Source organism: Columba livia, chromosome 15, assembly GCF_036013475.1.
Source record: "Columba livia isolate bColLiv1 breed racing homer chromosome 15, bColLiv1.pat.W.v2, whole genome shotgun sequence".
Lineage (NCBI taxonomy): Eukaryota > Metazoa > Chordata > Aves > Columbiformes > Columbidae > Columba > Columba livia.
The window spans coordinates 13,200,673-13,226,384 of NC_088616.1; the positions used below are offsets into that span (position 1 = coordinate 13,200,673).

Here is a 25,712-nt window from a genome sequence, read left to right on the forward strand (position 1 = left end):
GTCCCGAGCTGCAGCGAGGGGCTGTGTCTGGCCAAGCTGTGGCTGCCACCTGCAGTGGTCCCCGTCCCCAGGAGCCAGCCCAGGAGCACATTCCCCATGGTAAAAACCTATTTGTACAAGATGCATGAGCAGAAAGCACAGCCGTGAGCCCCAGCCCCGCGTCGCCCACAGGCTCAGCCCCGGGGAGGCAGGGAGAGGGTGCCGTGCTCACGTCTAAACACAACGTGTTCCACAAGCGTGTTTGTTAACACAGTCACAAACAAACAGTTTGCAGGAACTTTGCCAGGAGGACGGGCTTAACGTGTGTGGAGCCCTGAAGGACACAGGAAAGCTGACACAGCCCATCACCGTGGGCTCTGGTCTGGCCTCCCCAGCACTGCTGGGGCGAGGGCAGCTTTTATTCCTCTCTGGGGACTGCATTACTTAAGTCCTCATGTACAAATAGAGAAGCAAAGCCCATTAGTCCTACCAGGAGGGAAACCATATCGTGGTTCTGGGGGAGAAGGGGAGGGTGAGAAGAGACCATCAGAACCCACCCCGGTTCCCCCTGCCCTCACCACCCGTGGTTCTGGGCCCTCACAATGGGCTCTGGCTTCAGGGTGAGTGGGACAAAAAAGCAAAGGAACAGCCCTGGGTCCTCAGGGGATTTGGGGCTGGCGGGGACGGGTGAGCAGCCGCAGCCCTGGGAGAGCTGCGAGGTCCCGGGGGCAGCGGGGGCAGAGCCAAGCAGGGAGGCACGGAAGAGGAGGCAGGATTTTTTCCAGGGATATTTTCTATATAGACCATATAGACCCCTGGTTCCTCTTCTGACCCCCAAGTTTTTCATGCCCACCTCACTCTCTGCCCCATCCCACTGCGGGGGGAGCGAGCAAGCGGCTGGGAGGGGGCTGAGCTGCTGGCTGGGGCCACCCCAGCACATTTCCCCAGCACCTGCACCTGTGACCGCTTCCCCGGTACCCCCAACACCCCACTCTGCCCCGGGCAAGCTGTGCCCCTGGGGTGCAGTGCCCAGCGGGAGGGATGCGGGGGGTGTTAGGAGCCCAGGCTGGGATAACCAGGAGGTTTGATGGCTGGAAGGAGGGTTGGATGAGCCAGATCCTGCTCTGCGGCTGCTATCGCTCCCACACACGATCGTACAGTCCCCTCTAGTGGATATTTCTCCTGCATCAACACAGCTGTCCAGCCCATGGAGCGCGGGCAGCGCTGGGCTCTGCACCTTGGCCCTGAGCAGTGGCCCCGGGTCACCATCCTGCTCCTCTCCCAAAACCGGGCACAGTGGCCCGGCAGAAGCAAAGCCCGTCCAGCTGCTGCCATGGGCTGAGCCATCGCTGCCTCCGCTCCTTCCCATCCTGCGTATTTGGGTGACTCATCCCCTGCCCTGGCTCTGTCCCACACCACCCGCTGCCCTTGCGTCAGGGCTGGCCCCTGCAGCCCTCGCCCTCCCCCTTTGCCAGGCTTCACACAGCCTCCGAGTTATCTGAGCATCAGCCAACATGAGAAAGAGCTAATGAATGCTCACGTGGTGTCAGCTTCCAGCTTCCGAGGGATCCAGGTGTGAACGTAGCCCGCTCCCAACCTGGAGTCATTTAGAATCATTTCAGCTGGAAGAGACCCTCAGGGTCATCGAGTCCAACCATAAGCTAGCCTAGCACTAACCCATCAGAAACTCTAGCACTAAACCATGTCACTAAGAACCTCGTCTAAACACCTTTTAAACCCCTCCAGAGATGGTGACTCCACCACTGCCCTGGGCAGCCTGTTCCAATGCCTGACAGCCCTTTCCGGGAAGTTTTTTTTTTCCTAATATCTAATCTAAACCTCTCCTGATGGGTTCTGCAAGCGTGGTCCAGCTTGGAGCAGGCTGAAGCAGGCTGCTCTTGGGGTGAATTCCCTAAAGTTCCCTGAAATTGCTCCCAGAACTTTTCCAGTGAGTTCGGGCAATGCCCAAATTCAGCCCCCCAGCTGAGGGCAGTGATTACACCTTATAGATGGTGTGTTGCCTTTGGCATCCTTTCCTCTGTGATCGATGGTGCTGTTCTGGCAAGGGCCACCTTCACCCAGCAGCCCCTGGCCATGGGAAAGGTGTAAAATCTCCCACCAGCACTGGCCTGGGGTGGTCCCCTGTGCTCAGAGCCAGGGCCAGGCCACCATCACCTCCTTCCCCCTCCTCTCTGCCTCCACCTGCCTCAGAAACTGTGCTTGTCACCCAGAAGATAAGTGATATCTGCAACCTGAGGCTTTTCAAGGGAGAGAAAAGCATGCAGGAGTATGGAGGAGCAGATGCAGCCTCAGACCTGTGTGCCGGTGGTTCATGGTGTAGTCCCTTCATCTTGCTGCATCTTTTACTGGGAAACATGTGGCCCTGGTCCCAGTGCCATCACTGGTGTCAAACCTGCTGCCTCTGTCCCTGTGCCAGGGCAAGAATGGCCTCTGCTCCGGGGAGCTGGTGCCTCCGGACGAAGGTGGTGAGGAGAGAGAAGTGGCTGGGGCAGAGCAGTGCTCGTTGCCCAAACCAGCCCCAGGGCAGCATTGTGGACCCCACAGCAGCGTCTGGGGACACACACACCCAGCCTGGGCTGTGCTGTTGGAGCTCACAGCCGAATTGCCCTGGTTCCCACTCTGGCCAGGCACCCCTGGGTGTCCTGACACCTCCAGCTCACAGATGTGATCCCACTCGTGTCCTGGAGTCACACCAGAAACCCACAGCATGGGCACAGGCTATGGCATGGACCACGTTTCTCCTTGCTGTAGCATCTAGTCAGCAGCTGAGCTGTGGCAGGATGGGACCCACCAGTGACCGGGCGAATTTAACCTCTAAGTGTTTGTAAGCATCTAATGCAGCTCTCTGAGCTGGAAGAGATAAATCACGCTGTCTTTACGGCAGCACATGGAAGTGAGTTTGTGCTGCACTGAACCCCCAGAAAAACAAAATCAAAAAGACTCACAAACCACAATTCCCACAATTTGTCCCAGCATCAGTGCCTGTTCCCTCTGTGCTGTGCTGATCCCAGCTACTGTGCTCAGGGCATGGAAAGCCCAGGGCAGGCAACTGGAGCATCTCTTCTCAAGAATGGGGATTTTCTCAGTACTGCCAGGCTGGCCCTGCAGTCCTCCCTCCCTGCCTTCAACCCTGCGTGCCTGGCAGGGCTCCGGCATTGCTTCCAACGTGCAAGCGGACATGGAACAACACGCAGTGACGGATGAGGTACAAAACCCCAGGGAGCGCCAGCCCCTGACAGCTCCAGCCCCTTTGAGAGCTTCTGCTCTGTGGCCCAACAGGAGACACGCTTTACAACTTTATTTATTACAAAACATCTTTAAGAAGCTGACCACTACCTAAACTCACCCCTCAGCTTTATTTCTGCCCACAGGGACTCAGTCTAACAGGGTAACTGCACTGCCGGGGGCTGGTTCCAGGCTTTTTGGACATGGAGACTTGCCCAAGCCCACAGGCAAGCCCCAACAACCCCATGCAGAGGGCAGAGCTGTGGGTGGGAAACTGCGAAACCCAAACTCTCTTTCTAGGAAGCTGGATGACAATAAAACCCAGTGTTTATTGCACTGTCAACCTCGGTTTTATAGACGTGCATTTAAAAATAAAAGCTCTGTGCATCTTGGCTGCCCACAGAAGGGCTTGAATGTTGAAAAGGCTGATCTGTCGAGAGCTGCCTCCTGGCCCCCAGCTCAGCAGGAACAAACAGGCCAGCAACCTGCATGGATTTCTGTGCGTCGAGTCGGAGCCGCATGCATGAGAAACTCCAGCTCTGCTTTCAAGTATATTTGGTGTGAAACAACACGGTCTCTCTGGTATCACACATCCCAGCGAGGGGGAAAGACTCGCTGGCCCCCAGAGAGCCACATCCCTGGGATTTGCCCCAGTTTTGGGGGGAAAAAGACGGCTGGTTTGGGCAGGTACCGTAACAATGTGCCAGTTCTGGTTTTGGCTTGAGGAGAGGCAGCATGAAGACCCCACAGAGCTTGGGAAACTAATGGTGCCACTGGGAAAAAAAACAGCTCGGACCCCATGAGGCCACCACGGCTGCACACGGGGGCCAGTAGCCAGCAGGTTCCAACAGAGCGGAGGGCACATGGTGCTCAGCAGCTGCAGTGGAAGCCCAGGGCGCTCAACCGCTGTCCCAGCTCCCTGTCTGCAAACCCCCCGCCAAGGCTTGCAGGCTGCATCTCAGGTGGCTGCACATTCCAAACACCTCTCCCAAACACACCGCCCAAACCAAACCCACCACCCGGAGAAGAACACAGTGCTTTAAACAGGAAAAAAACAATTGAAAAAGTCCTTGTGGGATGTAACTCCCACTGCCATGAGCCAATCCGTGCTGTCTTTATGCAATCACCCCATCTCAAGAGACAGGGCAGCTTTCAGAAAGACCCAGGACAATGTGGGCTTTGTCCCTGGCCCCACAGCAGCCGGGGAAGGCACAGACTCAGAAGCACCGATTTCAGTCACCCCTCCAGGTTCCAGACGTGGCGGGGTCCAGCTCCTGCTGTGAGACAGGTCATTTGTTGACTATGTGGCTTTGAGCTCACATATTTTTTTGCTGATGGGCACCCATAGGAGAGAGAAGCAAGCCAAAGGCGTAAGCAAGCGGTGCAGGGTGGGTAACCTCGGCCAGGTCATGTCTCCGTCCATGGGGCTACATGTTCCAGTGGGGAATTTCACTCCCGCAGCCAGCAAGTCCTCAGCCAGGAGAGCAGGAGCCCTCGGTGGGATGCCAGAGGGTGTGGACAGACAGGAGCAGGGGCCGCGTGGTCTCTGCCATGTCAGCAGTGACACATTTGCACGCCAGCCGTGATGCAGCTGGTGCATCCCCGGGGCTTCACCTGGGGCACCCACTTTCTGGTGCTGCCACCAGTGCCAGCTTGGGTCGGTGCAGTTCAAGGCCAGGCTGGTGCGGCTGTGGGGAGGCAGGAACGAGCCAGGCAGCGGAGGAAGAGGCTGTGGGCACAGTTATGCAAAAGCATCCCTCTTCAACTGCCCCTTGTCCAAATGCTCCCTGTCAGGTGCCCTGCTGCAGCTTCCCAGCAGCGCTGGTGGGCCCCAGAGCCCAGCAGCCCCGTCATCGGGTGGTGGTGGCTGGCACAGACACCTGCACATGCCACAGCCCCTTCGGACCAGCCACACAGCCAAACTCCTCGCCGCAGCGGTCCCAGTGTGACGGGAGTGGGGCTGGGGGCACACTCCGTCCCCAGACATCCAGAGCCAGGACAGCAGTGGAGCTGCAGAACAAACTAACCCTGTGGTAGAGCCTCAGGGGCACCTCTGATGGGCTCCCCAGCCCTTAATCGCAACGCTCCCCCAGTTTCCTCCCTTGTGGTAGGTGAGGGCTGAAAACAGCATCCATGAATGCAGACCTGACAATCCTCTGAAAACGCAACCCTCAGCCCGCGGTGTCTCTGCTTTACGCACCCCTCAGCGATGCCGCAGCTCCTCCACCAGCCCCCTTTTCCACGCAGTGGCATCTTCCCAGGTGGCTCCATACCGAAGAGGTCAGGACGTTCTGTGGCATCGACTGTCCCAGCGTCTGACCCCGGTGGGATGCAGCACCCAGGATGTTCTGCGTGGGAACTGTATGCCCAGCAGACACACATCTAGAGCTTTTCTGGCAGGCTGACGTCAGACACTACCAGGAGGAGGGAGATGGGTGCTTTGATCACACACCCTGCGTGTGCAGACCTCCGTGGCTTTGGAATCCAAGGAGTCACTGTCCCATCACCAGCTGGCAGGGAGAGCCATGAGCTGCTGCAGAAAGGGCTGGCGCTGGCACTGCCACCACCTGCTCGCTGCCACAGCAATGCCCCAGGCGAGCAGTCCACGAGCAATGGGCGGGTGGGAGAAGAGCCCCTCTGTATCAGCTCTAAAGTCCCAGCTTTAAAGCTGTGGCAGCTCCTCAGGAATGAAGGAGCAGGGATTGCTCCGCAAGCTGGAGGACGACTCCATCTCAGGTGTAACAGCGTCTCAGGGCTCCCTCCCTATGGCCAGATCCACGGGAGGAGTGCTGCTGTCCCCGTGTCCCGCTGCAGGGACTCTTCCTGCAGGGAAGCGTGTAGCCGTCCCGTTGTTTCAGCTGCAAGGAATGGCGCGAGCTGGTGCAGGGAGCCTGGGCAGCGTCTGCTGGCGTCCTCTGCCCTTCCAGCCGCGCCTCTCCTCAGACCTGGGCACGCACCGGGAGGTGAACGTCCCCCAAGGCAGCCCCTTGGTACCACACCCTGTGAGGATGCACTGAGTCACCCTGTGCGATGCCCAACCATAACAAAGAGAGGAGGATGGAGAGCAGGTCCGTGCCACGTCGCACACCGGACAGGTGCAGTGACACGCTGAGGACACAGCGTCCGTCGGTCTGTCCGTCCATGGTTTCAGCCTTCAGCAGGACTCCGCAGGGACGAGAGCGGGTGGCCGCAGCCCCGGGCGGCTGTGGGAGGCTGGTGTTTAGGTGGCCTGGCCAGGTGGGAGACGTTTGCTGTCCAGAATGGCCTTCCAGTCATCGGCCCAGGACTGCAGCCTGCGGTGGGGGGGCTGCAGCTGCAGGTGCTTGTTGTGGCAGGCCGTGAAGAGCACGTGCTCCCAGCTGGGGTTCTGCTCAGCCCCTGCAAAGCAAGGAGAGAGGTTGGCTCTTTGCAGACACAAACCCCTAATGAGAGCCTAATCAAGTGGGGAGAGACCAGTGCAAATCACCCCTGGATGCCAACTACCCTCGAGGCTGCGTCCGGTCAATCCTGCCACCCCACGCCTCCCTTACCTGTTATATCAGGTCTGTCGTCTATGAGCAGGTCAGCAGAAACCACCGTCTTATCTCGCGTCAAAACTATCTGCTCAAGAAACTCGGGACCGAAGTGCTTCTCCACCCAGGCGTACTGGAAGGCAAGAGGCGAGCGGTGAGAGCGGGAAGGCTGATGGATGGGGCAGGGGTTGTTCAGCCCCCCCAGCATGAGCCCTGGCCCCATGCAGGGAGGACATCTCACTTAATAAGTTAATTACTGGGAGCAATTCAGATGCTGCTGGAGCACGAGTTCTTTTAAAGCCAAGCAGCTTTTGACGTGGTGATGAAATATTAAGACCAAGCGCCTCAGTGCATGCAAATGGCAGAGCTCAGTTGACGGCGGAGCTGCCGCTCTGTGAAGATGCTTAGGAACCAAATTAGTGGAGCAGGGAAATGTCACCGCTGATTTACAGCCAGACAGCCGGAGGCACATGGGGGTCAGCTGGCTTTCGTCAGACAGCATGGTACGGGACGGGGAGACAGAATTCGGGCCTGCTTACCTTCTCGTAAGGGCAGTAGCGGTACTTCTTGATCGGGCTTGTGCAGATGAACACGTCGGTGCTGCCGTGGGGAGAGAAATGGGGGCAGAGCATCAGTGCATGTCCAAACACGCTGATCAGACTCTGCTTCCCCTCAGACGTACGCGGCTGTCCCTGTGAGACCCTGCTTGGTGGCTGGGCAGGCGAGTGCCCAAAGTAGATCCCCCACCACACACAGATCACACCAGGGTGATTTAAGACATTAATCCGCCACCTCACAGGATCCCACACCCACAGCACAAGCTCATTCCCCTTTTTGCCCCCCTTGGTGGGAGCAGAGAGCTGAAGGGGCTGAACATGGCTGATTTTCTTGGTGACGGCTCCAAGAGTCAAAGCCCTTTTTTCTCTCAGGCCTGGCATTTGTAACACTGATGTTGCATTCACAGCTTCTGCCAAGAGGTGGATGAACCTGCAAAGCCACTGCTGCTCCCTGTTCCGTTCCTCAATACCACGGGCAGGTTCCTACTCACTCTGCCAAATTTGCCATTTGCTTCACAGCTTCCACAGCCCCGGGGATTGGGTCCAGCTCAATGAAGAAGTTCTTGGATTCCCAGATGCTGATGGCTTTCTCCTGGGAAGGGAAAGAGAGCGGTAACTGCACGGGGCTTCTGGCTACACTTCTCCCTGCATGTGCATCTTCCCCACCCTTTGCTAGGACAGAGGATGGTGACAGTGAGAAAGGGGGAAGCGCTGGCTCTGGTCCCTTGCCGCTGACCCACATTGCCTCTGTGGGTTCCTCTGTTCCCCACCTGCTAACCCACATGCACCCCATCCCATTTAGATCGGAGATGCTCTGGAACAGGCTTGGCTTTGCCTGTGCAGCCCCAAACATGGGGGGAGCAGCACGTTTCTCCAAGGTGAAACACCGACATGTCCAGAACAGAACCAAACCCCACCCCGGTCTGTATCCAGAGGGGCACTTCCACATGGATCCGGCTGACATGGCCTGGCAGCCCTGCTGTAATGTGATGATGTTCAGCTCCAGATGCTGCCTGGCCTATTTGTCTCAATCAGATCACTTAAAATAGCAGCCTGGCTGCTCTCATAGGAAAAAGTATATTATAAGATGAACTACATGTCAGGCTAAATGCAAATGCTCTTCCTCAGGGATGCCCAGGCAAGGTCTACCAGGCAAACAGAGCATCTCCTGGCAAGGGTTTTAAACACTTAACATGAAGGTCAGTAGCCAGGGTGCACTGGGATGGCACACGGGTAGCAAAACCTTGGGAGGAGGCAGAGTCCAGGGCCCCGCGGTGGCTCTGGTCCAGTCCTGCTCCAAAGAGCAGCACCCCCGGCACTCCTCAAACAGCTAACGGCTTGTCAGACACCAAGAAAAGGAAGGATTTTGCACAGACACTGGGTCCTCGGGGAGGAGGAGAGCCTGGCAGCTCTGCATGGGCCCAGGAGGAGCCACGTCCCAGCGTTGCCGTGCAGAAATCCGGCCTGATGCAGCAAAGCACTTCAAACTGTGCTGAAGTGTTTTCTTACATCAAGGACTTCCGTAGCTGTTCTGCTTCCACTTATGTCAAAAAGCATTTTGCAATCAAGCTCGATGGGGGAAGAACTAAGCTCGTATTGAAGAAAAGACCTGCTTGGCAACTTGTTCAGCCGAAGATTTTGGTGGTTTTACGTGATCACAGCAAGATGAGCTCACTTCATTTAACACATCCAAAGTAGTTAAGATCAAGAAAAAAAAGAAAAAAAAGTTATCATGCGTTACCCCTGCCAAACTTTTAGCATCCGCCTTACTGCATGACCAGTGTCCTTCACGTCCCTTTCATCAACCCCAGCTAGAGAAGACACGCTATTCCTTCAGCTCATCAAGCTCTTTAGAACTTTGCCAGTGGGACCTTATTCACACTCAGAGAATCAAAGAATCATTTCAGTTGGAGAAGACCCTCAGGATCAGAGTCCAACCATAACCTAACCTAACTCTAGCACTAACCCATGTCCTTAAGAACCTCGTCTAAATGCCTTTTAAACCCCTTCAGGGATGGTGACTCCACCAATTCCCTGGGCAGCCTGTTCCTTGTAGCCATCATACCACTAACAACAAGAGTAATTTTATTTGTAACACCTTTCAATGAGTACAACTGCCAGCTGGAGATGAGACCACAGAAAACCCATCGACATGAGAAACTTCTAGAGGCAGAATCCAACTTTCTGCAGTGCTCAGCCCTTCTTTGAATGATAAAGTACAACATAAAGAGAGCTTCTACTTTTAGGCTTTAATTATTAAAATGAATAAAGTAATCTTCAGGCATGGGAGGGCTCAGGGTCGTTTTAAGTAGGCCTTCACATGAAGCATCAATGGCTGGTTTGCTCTCAACTTCTCTGCTGCGTCCTACCCCTCACGTTGCTATTGAGGGAATAAATAATCCATCTAGGAAGAGTATCAATCATAGAATCATTTAGGCTGGAAAAGACCCTCAAGATCATCGAGTCCACCTGTTCCCCCACCCCTGGCACTGCCCCATGTCCCTGAGAACCTCATCTCAGTGTCTGTTCTACCCTCCAGGGATGGCAACTCCACCACTGCCCTGGGCAGCCTGTTCCAATGCCCCACAGCCCTTTCTGCAGCTTGGCCAAGTCAAAGCTAGAAAAACCCAGCTATGCAATTTGAGGTGTTTTCAATCAGTTGTTCTCAAAGATCTCCTTTCCTTTCATCTATCTCCGTCTATGCATGCAGGAGAAAAGAGACAGATGTGCATGAAAAACACTGGATGTCTGGGAAAAGCGGCACAGCTGGGAGCTCTCCTGCGTGCAGACCTGTACCTATGTTTCGGTGGGAGCTCCGGCCAGCACCTGCAGCCCTCCCCAGCGCTGCACCCACAAGCTGGGGAGACCAGCGGGTCCCACAAGGCTGGAGCTCCAGCTGCACAACGCAAAGAAGAGCCACGCGCGGAGCCGGGGGACGTATAGACTCACACTCAGCTCAGGTCCCAGGCGCCCATATTGCTCCGACACCCAGAAGCCCCTCCGGTCCTCCAGGGCAATGTAGGGCTTGTCGGGGTACCTGGCCCTGAACTTCTTGAGGAAGCCTCCCTCGAAGTCAGCCAGCACCCCGTCCATGTCCACCAGCACCCGCAGAGCCCTGCGGGACCCCGCTGCGGGGACCAGCCCCCTGCCCAGCCCTGCCAAGGGGCCGCAGCGCCGAGGCCGCAAGTGCAAGAAGCTGCTCAGCAAAATCATGGTTGGGGAAAAGGGGGGCTCGCCGAAGAGGATTGGGGGGGCTCCCCGAGGTGGGGGGGGCTTTATTTCAAGCAGGCGGCCCTGGCAAGCACGTTCCTCTGCAGCGGATGGAAGAAGCGGGGGGATGCAATGGGGATGCAATGGGGGGCAGAGGGGCTGCAGGGGGGGTGCGGTGAGGATGCAAGAGCCCGTCCTCGCCCACAGCGCCTCGTCCCGCTCCCCGCCCCATCCCTCCCTTGCAGCGAACGCGGAGCAAGCGGCGGCAGCGGGAGGGGAAACCGGGGCCGGCCGGGGCACAGCCGTGCGATCGCCCCGACCCGGCAGCGCAAAGCCCAGTTCCTCTTCCCGGTGCCTGACCGAGCCCGGAACGGCGGCACCGCCTTAAAGCGGCACAAGCGCCCTGCGGCGGGCGGCTCCACCGCGGCTCCCGCCCGCTTTAAGCCGCTGTCCCGGCCCCGCTCCCTCCGCTTCACCGGAGCGGGGGCTCCGCGGGGCGGGGATACCGAGCCCGGGGGTGCGGAGTCCCCGCCGCGGACCCTCTCTCCCCCCCATCATCTGCCCCCATGCCCGTCCCTCCCTGGAGCAGGCGGTGGGTGCGTGTTTGGGGACACGTGTAGGCGGTTTGGGGACACGTACGTGGTTTGGGGACATACATAACATGGTGAGTTTTGCAGCTGAGTCTTGGCATAAAATATACCAGTTTCTACGAGTTGCGAGGGAGAAGATGACAAAGTCTTGGAGCACAAGTGTGATGGAGCGGCTGAGGGACCTGGGGGGTTCAGCTGGAGAACAGGAGCTGAGGGGAGACCTTCTGATCTCTCAACTGCCTGAAAGGAGCTTGGAGCCAGGGGGGTCGGGCTCTGCTCCCCAGGAACAAGCGCCAGGAGCAGAGGAAACGGCCTCAAGTTGCACCAGGGGAGGTTGAGGTTGGATGTGGGGAACAATTTCTTCCCCAAAGGGCTGTGGGGCATTGGAACAGGCTGCCCAGGGCAGTGCTGGAGTCACCATCCCTGGAGGGTTGGACAGGCAGAGATGAGGTTCTCAGGGACATGGGGCAGTGCCAGGGGTGAGGGAACAGTTGGACTCGATGATCTTGAGGGTTTTTTCCAACCAAAATGATTCTGTGATTCTATGACACACTGGCCAGGTTCTCACTCAATGTGACACAACTCTGACAGGAATCCTTAAAAGACAATATCCATACCCAAAACAAGCCCTGACATAGAAACAACGTGCCCTGGAGGTATATTCTGACACAGGAGCAAAGATCATGCTGGCAAAAAACCACTCTGTGGATTAAAGCTGCTAAAGGAGGAGTCCTCGAGTGTGACTAACAGGCTTAGGCAACCGCTGAGCCAGGAAAGAAAATATTTTGATTGACAGCAATAATATGGCTTTAGTGGTTCCAAAATATTTCATCTTTAGATTCCAGAATGTTTTCTAGCAGAATATATCATCCTTGTTTCACAGAAAGGGCAAATGAGCTGTGGAGACGGGAGATTTGGGGAGGTCACAGTGTGAATGAAGGAGCAGAACGGGCAGCCAGGCAGCGCATGATGGTAAATGGTGAGGTTAGGAGGGACAACGTGTGAAGTTTCAACTTTGTGCTTTCACTTGCAACTGGAGTCATTTTGTGTGGAAATTAGGAAAAATTTTGTCCTGGAAGGGGCTGTCGGGCATTGGAACAGGGGAGGGGGAGGTTGAGGTTGGATGTGGGGAACAATTTCTTCCCCAAAGGGCTGTGGGCATTGGAACAGGCTGCCCAGGGCAGTGCTGGAGTCACCATCCCTGGAGGGTTGGACAGACGGACATGAGGTTCTCAGGACATGGGGCAGTGCCAGGGGTGGGTTAACGGTTGGACTTGATGATCTTGAGGGTCTCTTCCAACCAAAATGATTCTGTGATTGCATTGCAAGGAGCAGGATTTCAGCATAACTTGCCGTTTCTAAGCGCGTCTCTGTGACGGGCAGGAAGGTTTCCTCCTCCCTCCAGTGCAGTGAAGGATGCACAAATCCCGCAGCCGCCCAGGGCTGCGTTGCCTCAGCCCCCGCAGGGATGGAAAACACGATTCCATTTATATAAACCGAATCAACACAGACCCCGCTCCCTGGTATTAGGCCGAGCGGTCTGAGCAGCCGCCGCCCCTCACACCCGACACGGGCCAGCGGGATGACGCAATCCTGACGTCACCGGCCCCGCCCCCCGCCGGCCCTGCTGAGTCACGGCTTCTCGCACCGAGCGGGGCCTCCCTCGCGCCTGACGCGAAGAGAAGGCGGCGGTTGCTATAGCGACCGCGCTTCTCGCGAGAGCCGGCGGAGAGGCGGAAGTGGCGCACGGCGGCGGGCGTCGCGCGGCCTCACGCTGCCGGCGCCTGATTGGCTGGCGGCGGCGGCGCCCGTAGCGGTGGCTCCTTCTCGCTTCCCCCCGCTGCTCCCGGCCCGCGCCGCCCCCCCCTTCCTCCTCCTCCGCCTCCTCCTCCCGCCGCCGCCCCGCCCGCAGCGCGCGGCCCCGCCGCCAGCCGCCAAGATGGCGTCGGCCCTGGAGCAGTTCGTCAACAGCGTCCGGCAGCTCTCGGCCCAAGGTGACCGCGGGGAAGGGGTGGGAAGAGCCGCGTGCGAGCCTGGGGTGGCGGCGCGGAGCTCCGCGGGGCCTGAGGAGAGCGGGCGGCGGCCGGCGGAGCTCGCCAGGCCCCGCGCGGCTGGGGAGGGCGGGCCGGGGCCTGGCGTTCCCCTCACGGTTCTGCCTCAGGCGCGGGTCTGGCGCCCCCGCCGGGCTCGGGGGGATCCCGGAGCGGTTCGGTTTGACAGGGCTGGAGGGGCCGGGCGGGCTCTTCGCGGGGCTGCTCGGTTCTATCCGTGCGCAGCGACGAGCTGAGGGGTGCCGGTCCCTGGGGCACTCGGTGAGCGGAGTGAAGCCGGCTCGGGCGGCCGCGCCGGAGTCTGAGCCTGGAGGATGAGGGGGGAGGAGCGGGGATCGCAGGGACTTTGACTGGGATGGCACAGCCCGGGCTGTCACCGCACTGATGGGCGTGCGGGTTGTTCTAAAACACGTGTGGTTTAAAATCCATTTGGGAAGGGGCGGCTCCGGGAACAAAGTAGAGCGTGGACAGAGGAGTCACCATGGGAGGCCAAGATGCTATGTCAGAGTTGCCGTCACCAAGCGTTCACAAAGTGTTTTAATAACCACCGTTAGATTTGTCTCAGTTTTGCTGCCAAACTCCTAATTCTCCTGTATGTGGGCACAACATTTCCTACTTCTTGAACTTTCTGTCTGTGTTGATGCCCTTAAAATGTGTTCTGAGTCTCTTCCCACATGGAGTATTTGCTCCCTTGCAGTGATCAAGAAGTGATGTTTTCCTCTGTGGCTTCAAGCTTTATCTCTGGCCGTTGCTTTTGGGTGGAGCTCGAATTTTTCTCTTACTTCGGTTTAACTTACTAAATGTACAGTATTTTTACTGAGGGTATTGGACGCAAGAGACAAATCGTAACTGCAAAGTGTGGCTACAAACCAGATGAAAGGTGATTCTTTGAAGTTGTGTAATTTAGCTGGAGAATTTTTCTACAAGGTTTTGTGGATGCAAAAGGTTCAAGGGGAAACCGGTTGACTTTGTGGAGGTTTTCCCATTAGGGACGAGCCAGATAGATGCTCTCTGAGAAGGAAAATCCAGATGCCAGACAGGCTGGTGGAGGCTGTGAGAGCTCCCAGGAGGAGTCTGTGTGCTTGTGGTGATGTTGGTCTTTGTGATCAGCATTTGGCTGTGCAGGAGGTGACATAAGTGGTCATTTAGGTGGGCTTGGCATGGGTATTTCTGCTTACACTGTATAAGTTGTTTGGTGTGTATTGGTGGGTAGAGTCTTGGTTTGGGGCTTATTTCTTTTTTAGGGGAATGCTGTTTGATAGGTGTAGAATGGGTGGGTTTATCTGCTAGGGAGGGCACCAGAACTAAGGTTTGCAATGCTTGAATACCAAGATCAAACCAAGAGAGTTGTACAAACCCTATTCCTTTCCATGTTTACGCCTTGAGTTTTAATTCCACGTGGAGAAAGCTGGAGTTCCTGGGCTCTGGTTCCCTGTTTGGAACTTTTGATCCCCAAGCTAATATTTTATCGCTAGGGCTTCTCAGGTTTTCTTTTTCAAAGCAAAAGGCCAGAGAGTTGAGAATAGTGTTAATCTTTGTGAATGGAGCCACTATGCCTCATTTTATAAAGATTTTTTGTAAGGGTTGGGAGAACCTCTGTTTTTTTTTCCCCTTGTATCTGCAAGAATTGAACATTGAAACAGAACTCAGCTTCAGAAAGGTGTAGTTTAAATTCAAGTAATTGCATGAGGAAGGATTTGAAAGTAGTCCATGGTAATTGGTCTGCTTTCTTTGTAAGGTGTTTTGGGCTTACTGTGCCTTCATAATGCAAAATATGCTTTCATGCTGTGTTCTTAGCTCTCAGTGAGTAGAATAACACTGTAGTTCTAATCATATGAAATAAATTTAAGAACAGATTTTTTTAAATCCTCTTATTGTTGGTATTTTTTTGTAATTTTGATGTCTACTTCAAAAAAACTGCTGAAGGGCAGACCTGAAAAGTGGAGAGGGCACTTGAGAAGCAGCAAGGAGCAAGCTCTGGTATTGGGGATTTTTTTAGAAAGTGTAGGAAGCTCTATTTGGTTTTGTGTAGATTTCCCCCTTATTATGCCTAGAAGACAGAAGGGTAGGTGAATGTATCCACACGAGGCAGAATTTTACAGCATGGTAAACTGGTCAGAGTTTTGGAGACTTGGTTTAGGGAGCACTTGGCATTGATAGGAGACCCTGCAGCCCTGGCTCCAGTGAGATGAGCTGACACCACTTGTCACATCGTGTTTGTGTTCTGAGGGTTCCATTGCTGCCCCAAGGGCCAGAAGCTTAACTGTCACCTTATAAAAAACACACTGCAGGTACCTCACTTGTTGAAAACTAACGCCTGTGGTATTACAGAATGGTAAATTCTCGGGGTGATAGAACTTTCTCCTCAGGTTACATAGGGCACAAGGTGTAATGAAGTGTGGGAATGCGTGAGTGCTCCCTAATTAGAGTTTGACAACCATGTTTTGTGTTTCAGGGCAAATGACCCAGCTTTGTGAACTGATCAATAAAAGCGGAGAACTGCTAGCAAAAAATCTTTCCCATCTGGATACAGTGCTTGGTGCCCTGGATGTGCAGGAACACTCGTTAGGTGTTCTTGCTGTCTTGTAAGTGTTGCTGTCTTTTAATTAAATATCTTAGTACTAAAACTTTGTGCAGTGTGCTGAGTTGTCAAACAAATGCTTTTCTTTCGGACATAAATATTTTCAATGCGTGTTTCTTAGAATGATCCTACACTTCCTTTGGTGATACACATTTTATTAATAAAGACACCACGGGAAATTTATTTTTTCAAAAGAATAAAAACCTCTGGAGCTTGTAAATGCCATTACTGTCAAATGGTAATATTGGGGGTTTGCTTTCCTTGGGGCTGTATCCATTTCTCTTGTTTATGCTTTTGTAAGTGTTTTTCCATACATGTTCAGCAAGAAGATATAAAAATAACTTTTAAAACTTGGTTGGCAGGGCATTTGTGTGCTGAATTGTCAGCATGAAGCTTTTTTTTTTTCTGGTGAAGGATGGGTTCTTATCATAGTTGTTGGGTATTTGTCTCTAAACAGCATTGAGGCTCTTGCTGCTGTGTGTAGTTTAAGATAATACTTGAATTGCGCTGGTGATGCTCAGGTAAGGTAAACCTATTTGGCCGTGGAGCTAAAAATATTGTTTCTAGCTGTACCTAACCACAGGTGAAGTGCCTGCAGGTTCCACTGTTATTTTAAAGCTCTCTTTTAAAGGAAATAATCAGAATTCTAGAACTTGTTCTACTACCCTTTTGGAACAAAATGACTGTAATATGTAGAGATAATGCACTTAATGTTACAATTCACTAGCATGTCATGAAGATGCGTTATGGAATTTATAAAAAGCAGGGCATTGGTACTGCATTCGCAGAAGAATCGCGTCATGGGGTACACGAAAACAGTTATTCAAACAGGAGGAGGAAGGAAGATAACCGTTTAAAAGAAGTAATATGTAAAATGTGTTATTTGAAGAGATGGTGTCAGTGGAATGTCCAGGGAGGTTCTCCTGGATGAAAGTGTGGCGTGGTAAATGGTGACATAGAATAGGACTCTGAAGAGACAGGGAAGGGGTGGCAGCACATGACAGGGACGTTCATAAGCCTTGTAGGGAAGGACAGTCCATGATCTGGGTGGGTTTGGACTTCGTATGACAGTGAACAGCAGCTGGAGTGCAGGCAGGGCTTGGCACCTTCCAGCAGCATTAAACAGAGGATTTTCTGTATGTTTTTGTGATGTGTGGGATGTATAGCTAGAGGTCTGTTGCCCTCAGTTGAGCATAATCATAGTTCATCTTGTAGAAGCAGCGATGTGCAAGGCTACAGCCTGTGGGCTGCTGAGGAACCACCAGAGATGGAGAGAAACTGAAGTGAAAAGAAAAAGCTCCTATGGAGAGATACAAGTCTAATAATTTAATAGCTGAGAAGTCTTGAGCACATTGAAGCAGGAGGTGGCTGCAGGGTAGGCAAAAGCATCCAGAGGAGTTGTGTGCCTGACTGTTACAATTCATCATCGTTAGCCAGTGTTTCTGTTATGATTCCAACTATTGCACCAGATAAAATGATCTTCATTCACCATAGTTTGTTCTAAATTGTAATTTGCACTAGATGGAGAATGGGGGTGTGCACGGAAAGCACATTTTTCAATGTTGTACAGCTCCTGGCGAAATCGTAGGCCTCCTGTCATAAATACTTTAGATTTATTTGCAAAAGTCTATATACATCTGCATAGAGTTAGCAATAAAGATGAAGATTTTTTTATGTATTTCCAAATGTTTAGCGCTAAACCTTGTTTGTTTGTTTGTTTTAGGTTTGTGAAGTTTTCTATGCCCAGCATCCCTGACTTCGAAACGTTATTCTCACAGGTGCAGCTCTTTATCAGCACTTGTAATGGAGAACACATTAGATACGCAACAGACACTTGTAAGTTAAGCTTGCTTTCAGACTTTATATATTTTTTGATAGTTTGATTCTACTGATTTTTCACCCTGTTGTTTTTATTGTTTGTTTTTTGCTGTATTTAGTTGCTGGCCTGTGCCACCAGTTAACAAATGCCCTTGTGGAGAGAAAACAGGTGAGCAAGTATCATCTAGTACAAACAAGCTACCTGCATATCCAGGCTCTTAAAGGGGATGTTACCAGTCTCTTAATCACTTAATTAAGATTTGCTACTAACTTTATGTTAAGTATTTTGGTGCAGCTCCTAACTTGTTAAGTTTACTGAGCAGCAATAAGCCTAAAACAAGATTTTAAGTTTTCTTTAAGGAAAACAGAATGAAGAGAAAGATAAAATTGAGGGGGGGAGAGTCACCTGAAAACGTGTGCTTTTACACAAACTGGGCAATCTGTGGTACCAAGAATGTTCCTCAGACAGTGTGTACGTGAGTAGGACAGGGCTACAAAAATTATTAGCGCCGGTGAGTCAGTGAGACTAGTTTCAGTGTTATTCTCACCAGGGTTATATAACGTTCTTAATGAAATGCCTTAAAACGTAAGGGGAACTTGATTAAGAAGTATCTGACCAATGTTTTTGTTGCTAAGATACTGACTTTTTCAGGCCATTTTAGTGCAATCTAGCCTGAAATAGAAGTAGAGATCAAGTCTGGTCTAAGTAAAGTGAGAGCCTCGTCTTTGTTATTTGGTTGGAGTTTAGCTGAGGTTTTCTTATTGATACAAATTATTGTATTCCTGATGATGTTGGCTTAGTGGAGCAGAACTGATGACTTTATTTGGTTTCTCAGGATAAGTTGTATAGCCAGGGTTAATTTTATTTTCTGAGCGACTGCAGTATCCTACAAAAAAGGAACCTCAAGTTAACTATTACTTAATGGAACCTGTCAATTAGTGTTATTTTTCATTTGTAAGTGTCAACATAAGATCCAATGTGCTGCCATCTATGAGAAATTATCTGAAAGAGATGTAATTTCTGACAGCCCCTGCGAGGAATTAGCATTCTCAGACAAGCCATAGACAAGATGCAGATGAACACAAACCAGCTGACCTCAATACACGCAGATCTCTGCCAGGTAAGGGGAGCATAAGGGCTTGTTATGAGAATAAAAGCTTATCAAATACCTATAACCCTTTGAGGAAATGCGCGTTCCCATGTTGCAATGTAAAAATGGCTTTAAAATGGTTTGTTTGTTTGTTTCTCAAGTAATAAATAATATGATATACTGAAATAAAAAACCCTTCTATTAATTTTAAATGTTCAGTGCGTGTCTACAGACGCTTTTGTTTTGCTGATGACTTCTAAAAGTCCTTTGACATCCCTTCTCTCTGGGCTGAAAGTCACACACAGCTTGTCTCGGGCAGTGTAAGTGTAATATCCAGATACCGTTGGCTCAGGCTTGACAAAAGGCACGTTTGTCTCGGTGTCTTTGGCCTGGATTTGCACTTCTGTCTCATTCTGGGCTCCTGGGATTTGGGGTTGGACAGGAATGTTAGTGCAATATTTTGTGCTGCCAGCACTGTAGTCTGGAAGGCCTGGAGTTTCAGGCAGCTTTGTCAGATTCTCATTTCTTTAGGATCCAGCTAATTTATAACATTTCACAATCTTTGTTAAGGGTTTTCCAATATCAGGATGCAATGAACAATCTGTGTTACAGCACTACTGATGTGCACTGTTTTTGCGCTCTAGGAGGAGTGATATTTATTAAATAGTACTAGATAAATTTAGTTTAAACTTCTTTCTCTGGAAATTTGAATGGAAATGGCTAATTTATGAAAACTTGATTTATTTTCTTGTAGCTCTGTTTGTTAGCAAAATGCTTTAAACCTGCCCTCCCGTATCTAGATGTGGACATGATGGATATTTGTAAAGAGAATGGGGCATATGATGCGAAGCACTTTTTATGTTACTACTACTATGGTGGGATGATATACACTGGGCTAAAGAACTTTGAAAGAGCACTCTACTTTTATGAACAGGTAACTTTAAATAAAACGGTGAGTTTAAAGTGTGATCGATTGAAAGGCAAAAGTAGCGGGTGTAATTGTGCTGCGAGAACGTATCATCTTTGAATTGACACCAAGAATAGCAATAAAAGCCGTGAACCTAACAGAAAGTACAAGCAGTCTCCAATTATTTTTGTTCTTAAGGATATAATTCTGCTAACAAATCTGTACTGCTGTTCGTCATTCAAATAGGTTTTGGTTTAGCATGTGTGTTCATCATAGCAAGACGTAAAAACTGATTTAGGTTAATGTTCACTATTAGTTCTTCAGTATATAAAGTGAAGTAACAAGCAAAGTGTCTTTAGAGGTGTTTTCCTTTAAGGTCTCTTACAGCCAAGTAACTATTGCACCATAAAACTATGCAACTCAAAGGTTGATGTTAAATTTATCTCACTATAAATATTTTTCAGATGCCTGCTTGATACTGCTCACATAGAAACCGTTCACAGGCTGACTTTGAGAACTGTGTATTCTCAAAGAAAAAATAGCCCGGTGGTTTTGCTAAGAACTTTAATAATTTTACGAACGGACTTACCCTTCTTCCAGGCTGTTACAATATATGCTGCTTTGACTTTCTCTGTGAAAGACGAGAAAATCACAAAATTGGGAAAACTTTGTGTGTATGAGAGGGAGATGGTACCAAATGTGCAAAACAAACTGGTGCAGAGGTTTTACTTTCTGTAAACAAGGCTCAGCTCTTGAGTAGCTAGCAGCATCATAGTAAACTAAAACCCCTTTTCCCTGTTCTGCAGAGCTCTTTCAGCATACTTAAATATGAGATCCAATGATGTAATAGCTTTATAAAGCCTCTTTAAGGATCTGTGGAAATCCAGGTTCTACAGGAACTGTATAATCATTTCTGCTAACAAGTGATTTCTAGTACAACTTTAGATATATGCTAAGGAAAGAAGTTTTGATTTGATCTTAACAGGGTTATTTTAAGGTAGGCACCACTGTAATGTGTTATGTTTTGAGTAGCTTGTATAGAATTTACCTTTTTAGGACATTTTGGGATTATTAATTTTGACAGAAGTTAGTTTAATGCTCAAAGCTGACTTTCCTATGTCATTGTATCCTTTTTGCATGAAGCTTTAAACTGAGATGTTATTAATGCAGTAGCTACCAGGATCTACCAGTAAGTATACTAAATTTCTATTCCATTTCTTTCTTTCTTGCTCAGGCAATAACTACTCCAGCCATGGCAGTCAGTCATATTATGTTGGAATCATATAAAAAGTATATCCTAGTTTCTTTGATACTACTTGGCAAAGTTCAGCAGCTACCAAAATACACTTCCCAGATAGTTGGCCGATTCATTAAGGTAAGTTTTGCGAATGCAGCTAAATAATGCAAGAACAAATCCAAATTTGCAAATTATGTTTTGCTACCCTGTTTAACATTGCAGATCATGGGAAGTAATGCACAATGTGCCAGAGTACAACCTCTTGCTGCCGTGCTAGTTTACAATAGTTAAAGATTGGCAGCTTTTATGTCTGTTGCAAACAAACTATATTGTTAATATTGACAATACAGGTTTTTTAACTGAAATTTGGAAAAACTTTAGGGTTTATTAGTACTTACTGAGATTCTCTTTACCGATACTGCACATCACTCAATAGCGTTTTATGTTAGAACTCAAAACAAGACTCGGATTTCACTTGGCTTTCAATACGCAATGTCCTTGTAAAAACATTCAACCCATAACTTCATCTAGTTGAAGTACGAAATAAGAAATAGTTTATTCCAAAACTCCAGTATATAAAGAATAAAAGCTTCTGAAAAAGCTGCAAGTTTGGAGTCCATAAGCGTTCTGATTAGGAGGTGTAGGGTGGAGGACAAAACTACTAGCGAGAGTTCTGACCTTAGGTACCTAACACATTTTTAGAAGTTAGTTCTTATTTAACACTTAGTTTGTTGATTTGTGACCAAAATTTGAGAGAGTTCAAAAAATCTAAGTTAAGATACTAATAAGCAAGCTCAACCAATTGCTGTTTTAAAGTAATTTAGGTCAACTAGTCTTCATTCTCTGTTGTCCATTCTGTGATTCATTGTGCTCAGGGACGAGATGTCTTAGGGAGTAGAACTAATGTAATGGGTCATCAGTGATCAGTCAATGTGCTGCTTCCCTTGAGTTCAGGTTACTTCACACACTGGTCACCTGATGGACTTTTTCTTGCTCTCCCGTAACTACAGAGGGCCTTGAATGTTGTTTACTGAATTGTACATTGCAGTAACACACACTGAGTATATGAGGATCTATCATTGCCATGAAGGCTTGTGTAGGCATCGCCTGTTTTTTTCATGAGAGATGCTTGAGCTACTTAAATTTACTTTTATGCCTGTGTGGTTTCTAATATTGAAATATTAATAGATTTTTTTAAGGCTGATTGAACACTGTTTTCTTCAAGAAAGATTCTGATTTTTCTATTTGCAGCCCCTTAGCAATGCTTACCATGAATTGGCACAAGTTTATTCAACCAATAAACCCTCGGAGCTTCGAAATCTGGTGAACAAACACAGTGAAACATTCACAAGGGATAACAATATGGGGCTGGTTAAGCAATGCTTGTCATCTCTCTACAAAAAGAATATTCAGAGGCTAACCAAGGTAAGAGGTAGGGGGTTTGTTTTGCTGAGAAATTGTGATTAGTTTTTCTCAAAGAGTGTATCTCTGAAATGTATTCAATTCAGAGCAAAATTATTATAATGTAGTAATGTCATGGAGAAATGACTAAGACTGAGATGTTTGTCTCTGAAACAAATGAGACAAAAGTGCTCTGCATAGAAAACCAATACAGTTGGCTACTTCTGCATTATTTAAAAGGTGTCTGTCAGAGGAGTTTGCCCATGAGATTTTCATACGTAATCAAAAAAGTTGTGAACGCTACTGTTTGAAAAACAGGGAGCCTGAACTTTGCACGTTATCAGAGAAGAGTGAGTGAGTGCAAAAGATTTTGGAAGCGTGAAGTAAAAGGAAAAGCAGCAGCAGAGTGATGCGCTCCTTCAGCTGAGAGATCAGATTAATCCTTAATCAGGGGAAAGGTGTTTTTTTGCAAGTTCCAGTGATGTAGTAGAACTAAGCTGAGAAGTAATGCAATACACATCTCCTGAAGGAGCTTCAAGGGCTGGACAGTCACCTTATTCATGTAGAAAGGTGAGGGAAGAGGTTGGACTTGGTCAGGACTGTGTCTGGGGTAAAAAGGAATTGCGGAAATGGAGTAATGGCACCATAAGTTTGGTGTGCACACACGTGCAATATTGGAGGAAGAACTGACTCCACTCTCATGGTGCTTTTATAAGTAATAACTATATATTCCACTTGCTTCTTCCCCTCAGACTCCAAAAGTAAGGTTGCATAGGCCATGAAGGCTTGATAGCAAAACTTCTTAGCATCAAGTTTTAACAATTTAATATTTTCTACATTTCAGACATTTTTAACATTGTCATTACAAGACATGGCAAGTCGAGTGCAGTTGTCGGGGCCACAAGAAGCAGAAAAATATGTCCTCCACATGGTAAGACTTGTGACTTGGCTGAACTATCCTAATTTAAAAACTCATCTCATTTAAGACTCAAGTGTTTGGATCGGCAGTGCATGTTCTGAACACCTGAAGAACGGTTCTTTTTCAGTGTGAAGGAAATACTGTCGGTCTGCTGTGGTGTTTAGGCTGTTCTCAAGAAACCTTAAAACGTATTCTCTGTTCAGATAAGGCATGGGAAGCTGTTAGGAAATAAAGAGCAAACCAGTTAAAGATGATTCCACAAGGAGACTGTGTGGTGTAGTTACCTGAAGTTCTGTTCTTGGTGATACCTTACGTTAAACCGTATCTCATTTCAGATAGAAGATGGTGAAATCTTTGCAAGTATTAATCAGAAAGATGGTATGGTCTGTTTCCATGATAATCCTGAAAAATATAACAATCCAGCGATGCTTCATAACATTGATCAGGAGGTAAATCTTTAAGCTATTAACTGCTTTTGGCATTCCTACTGAAGAACTTTAGTCTGTAATCAGGGAGCTACTGGGAGAAGCCAGTGTAGGTAACATACATGTAGAGATTGAGGACTATAAATCATTATTTGACTCTTTCACAGTACTGGTATGTAAAGGTTTTAGATGGATGGTCAGTCACAGTCAATGCATTCCCTGTTTTATCTTCCTTGCATTGAATGGGTTGGAAAGATTGGTTTTAGAGTTCAAGGATCACTTTCCCTGGCTATCGATAACCTGCCTGGTGGGTGGGTGACCCACATGGGACCCTCTATCAGTGTCATTAAAAAGGATTGTTAGGAAGACATGGATCAAAATAAGGGAATGAAAAATGGTCTGACGCTCTTGTTTGGGAGATGAGGGATGAGAACATTTTGACGTAGAACTTTTGTGATGGCAAAAGTTACTGGTTCTACATAGCACAGCTGTGAAATATCTTGAAGATCATGTACAAGCTGGACAAAGTAATTAACTTAATATATATTTTTAAGATGCTGAAATGTATAGAGTTGGATGAACGACTGAAAGCCATGGATCAAGAGATCACTGTGAACCCTCAGTTTGTGCAGAAGGTAATTGATTTAGTGTCTTGTAAGAGATTCAGTGCAGTATGCATTGCACTGTATTTACAGTGTTAATAATTACATATTATTAATACCATGTGCATAAACATCATCAACAAAAAGGAAGTGCATGTTTATTTCGTATGCACTTTATTTTCCTACCTGTTAACTTCAGAGAGCTGTCTTCAAAGAGCTGTCTGGCTCAAAGGTAAACCTTCAAACCTGTTGTTGAAAAGAAATAACTCTCTCTCTTCCAGAGTATGGGCTCTCAAGAAGATGACTCAGGGACCAAACCATCCAGTTATTCCTGAAATTCATGTTGCTCACCACTCCGCTTTCAAGTAAAAGCTTATGAAAGAATCACGCCTGGAATAGGGCATTGAGGAGTTCCACGAAGAGAGCAGAAAGAACTGAGCTTTGCTTTTCCACCCGGACATTAAAAAAATAAAAGAACACCCTCTCAGTACTGTACAATATCAGAAATATTCTCTGCAAAGAAAAAGGAAATCTCAAAAGAAACTTAAAAGTCTGTTTTGGATTTATTTATCTTCAGATTAACATCGTTAATGCATTAAATAATCTACCTTTTGTTTTAAAGGGTTTGAATGTTGCTGTGTTTCTGTAGCAGTCCTTTTTTCTCTTCTGAAAAGAAAACAAGTGTTATTCAGGGAAGAATACAAACTAGTGTTGATTCACTTACAAGATAATTAATTCCTGGTTCATTATTCTGTATTTGAAGTTGGCTCGAAGTGCAGATTTATCATGTGTGTGGTGGGGGAGAGGGGTGGAGTTTAAATAACTTCTTTACATTAGAGTTTACATGTGGCCAGTGTTGCTGGCTGCTCTCTCTGAAATGAAATAGGAACTGTGTTCTTCCCAAAAGGATGAGCTAATTAAGGAGTCCTTGTAAGGCAGTTTTGCTGAAAAGCAGAAGTGACTAGAGGGAATCCTTATGTGACAGCTATTTATGTTTTTAAGTTACTGGTACAAAATATCTTCTAATTACATTTGCTCTTAGATCAAACTTATTAGACCTAAACGAACGGATATTTGAAAGATCTTGGTGTTCTGGAAGATTCTAGATATGAAGTTGTTCACACCAAAAGAAATTTAAATTGTCGTTCTTATACAATTGGCATGCAGGTATTCAACAGGCTGATACTTTTCTGTGGTGGAAATGAGTGAAGACCATGCTATAGATCTTTGTTTCCAGAGAAAATAATTCTATATGGAACACAGAATTCTATACAGCTCTCAATATGCAGGATTTTATTTGGAGACGACATGCTTCAATGCTATCTGGTTTTCAATTCACTACTTTAAACATAAGAACTTTGTTGTTGGGTTTAAGTGCTTCACCCCTTAAATCAATGGGCTATTTGATTTTTTTTGTAGCTCTCGCGTATCTGAAGATTCTCACTGTCCAAACACCTTAGAAACACTTTGTCTGTACAAATCTCCTACAACCAGGCATAAATAAACCTGTCAGCAAGTCAGAATGCGAGAAGCTCAGCATTCAGTGCTTCCTACTTAAATGCCTGACTATGAGCTGCTTGCTGCTG

The 25,712-nt window shown here is 48.8% G+C and overlaps 2 protein-coding genes across 4 annotated transcripts; one reads left to right on the plus strand and one right to left on the minus strand.

The window, feature by feature from the left end:
• Positions 1–3,283: 3,283 nt before the first annotated feature.
• NT5M (5',3'-nucleotidase, mitochondrial) lies at positions 3,284–10,869 on the minus strand. Its single transcript, XM_021290473.2, has 5 exons — positions 10,244–10,869; positions 7,786–7,886; positions 7,277–7,337; positions 6,756–6,870; positions 3,284–6,603 (listed from the first exon to the last, which is right to left on the minus strand). Exons 1-5 carry the CDS (start codon positions 10,505–10,507, stop codon positions 6,446–6,448), a joined length of 699 nt encoding a protein of 232 aa, XP_021146148.1. The 5' UTR covers positions 10,508–10,869; the 3' UTR covers positions 3,284–6,445.
• A 114-nt stretch (positions 10,870–10,983) lies between these two features.
• On the plus strand, positions 10,984–25,657 carry COPS3 (COP9 signalosome subunit 3). 3 transcript variants are annotated; one of them, XM_065031375.1, is made up of 12 exons: positions 10,984–11,168; positions 15,601–15,730; positions 17,450–17,562; positions 17,664–17,713; positions 18,573–18,665; positions 19,390–19,569; positions 20,777–20,917; positions 22,031–22,204; positions 23,025–23,111; positions 23,435–23,548; positions 24,079–24,159; positions 24,408–25,657. In XM_065031375.1, the coding sequence occupies exons 2-12, from the start codon at positions 15,606–15,608 to the stop codon at positions 24,459–24,461; spliced, it is 1,212 nt and encodes a 403-aa protein (XP_064887447.1). In that variant the 5' UTR covers positions 10,984–11,168; positions 15,601–15,605; the 3' UTR covers positions 24,462–25,657. The 3 variants fall into 3 exon arrangements, with proteins under 3 accessions (XP_064887447.1, XP_064887446.1, XP_064887449.1); XM_065031374.1 differs by lacking the exon at positions 10,984–11,168 and adding an exon at positions 12,879–13,088; XM_065031377.1 differs by lacking the exon at positions 10,984–11,168 and adding an exon at positions 12,999–13,088 and having other exon boundaries at positions 18,505–18,665.
• The last annotated feature ends 55 nt before the right edge of the window (positions 25,658–25,712 follow it).

Excerpts from the sequence above, each read along its gene's own strand:
- NT5M (XM_021290473.2), bottom strand. The coding sequence starts at position 10,507 with ATGATTTTGCTGAGCAGCTTCTTGCACTTGCGGCCTCGGCGCTGCGGC. Across the intron at positions 7,338-7,785 it reads CAAATGGCAAATTTGGCAGA|CACCGACGTGTTCATCTGCA; the intron begins GTGAGTAGGAAC and ends TCCCCACGGCAG. Across the intron at positions 6,871-7,276 it reads GCTACTGCCCTTACGAGAAG|TACGCCTGGGTGGAGAAGCA; the intron begins GTAAGCAGGCCC and ends CTTGCCTTCCAG.
- COPS3 (XM_065031374.1), top strand. The coding sequence starts at position 13,034 with ATGGCGTCGGCCCTGGAGCAGTTCGTCAACAGCGTCCGGCAGCTCTCG. Across the intron at positions 19,570-20,776 it reads CACTCTACTTTTATGAACAG|GCAATAACTACTCCAGCCAT; the intron begins GTAACTTTAAAT and ends TTTCTTGCTCAG. Across the intron at positions 23,112-23,434 it reads AAAAATATGTCCTCCACATG|ATAGAAGATGGTGAAATCTT; the intron begins GTAAGACTTGTG and ends ATCTCATTTCAG.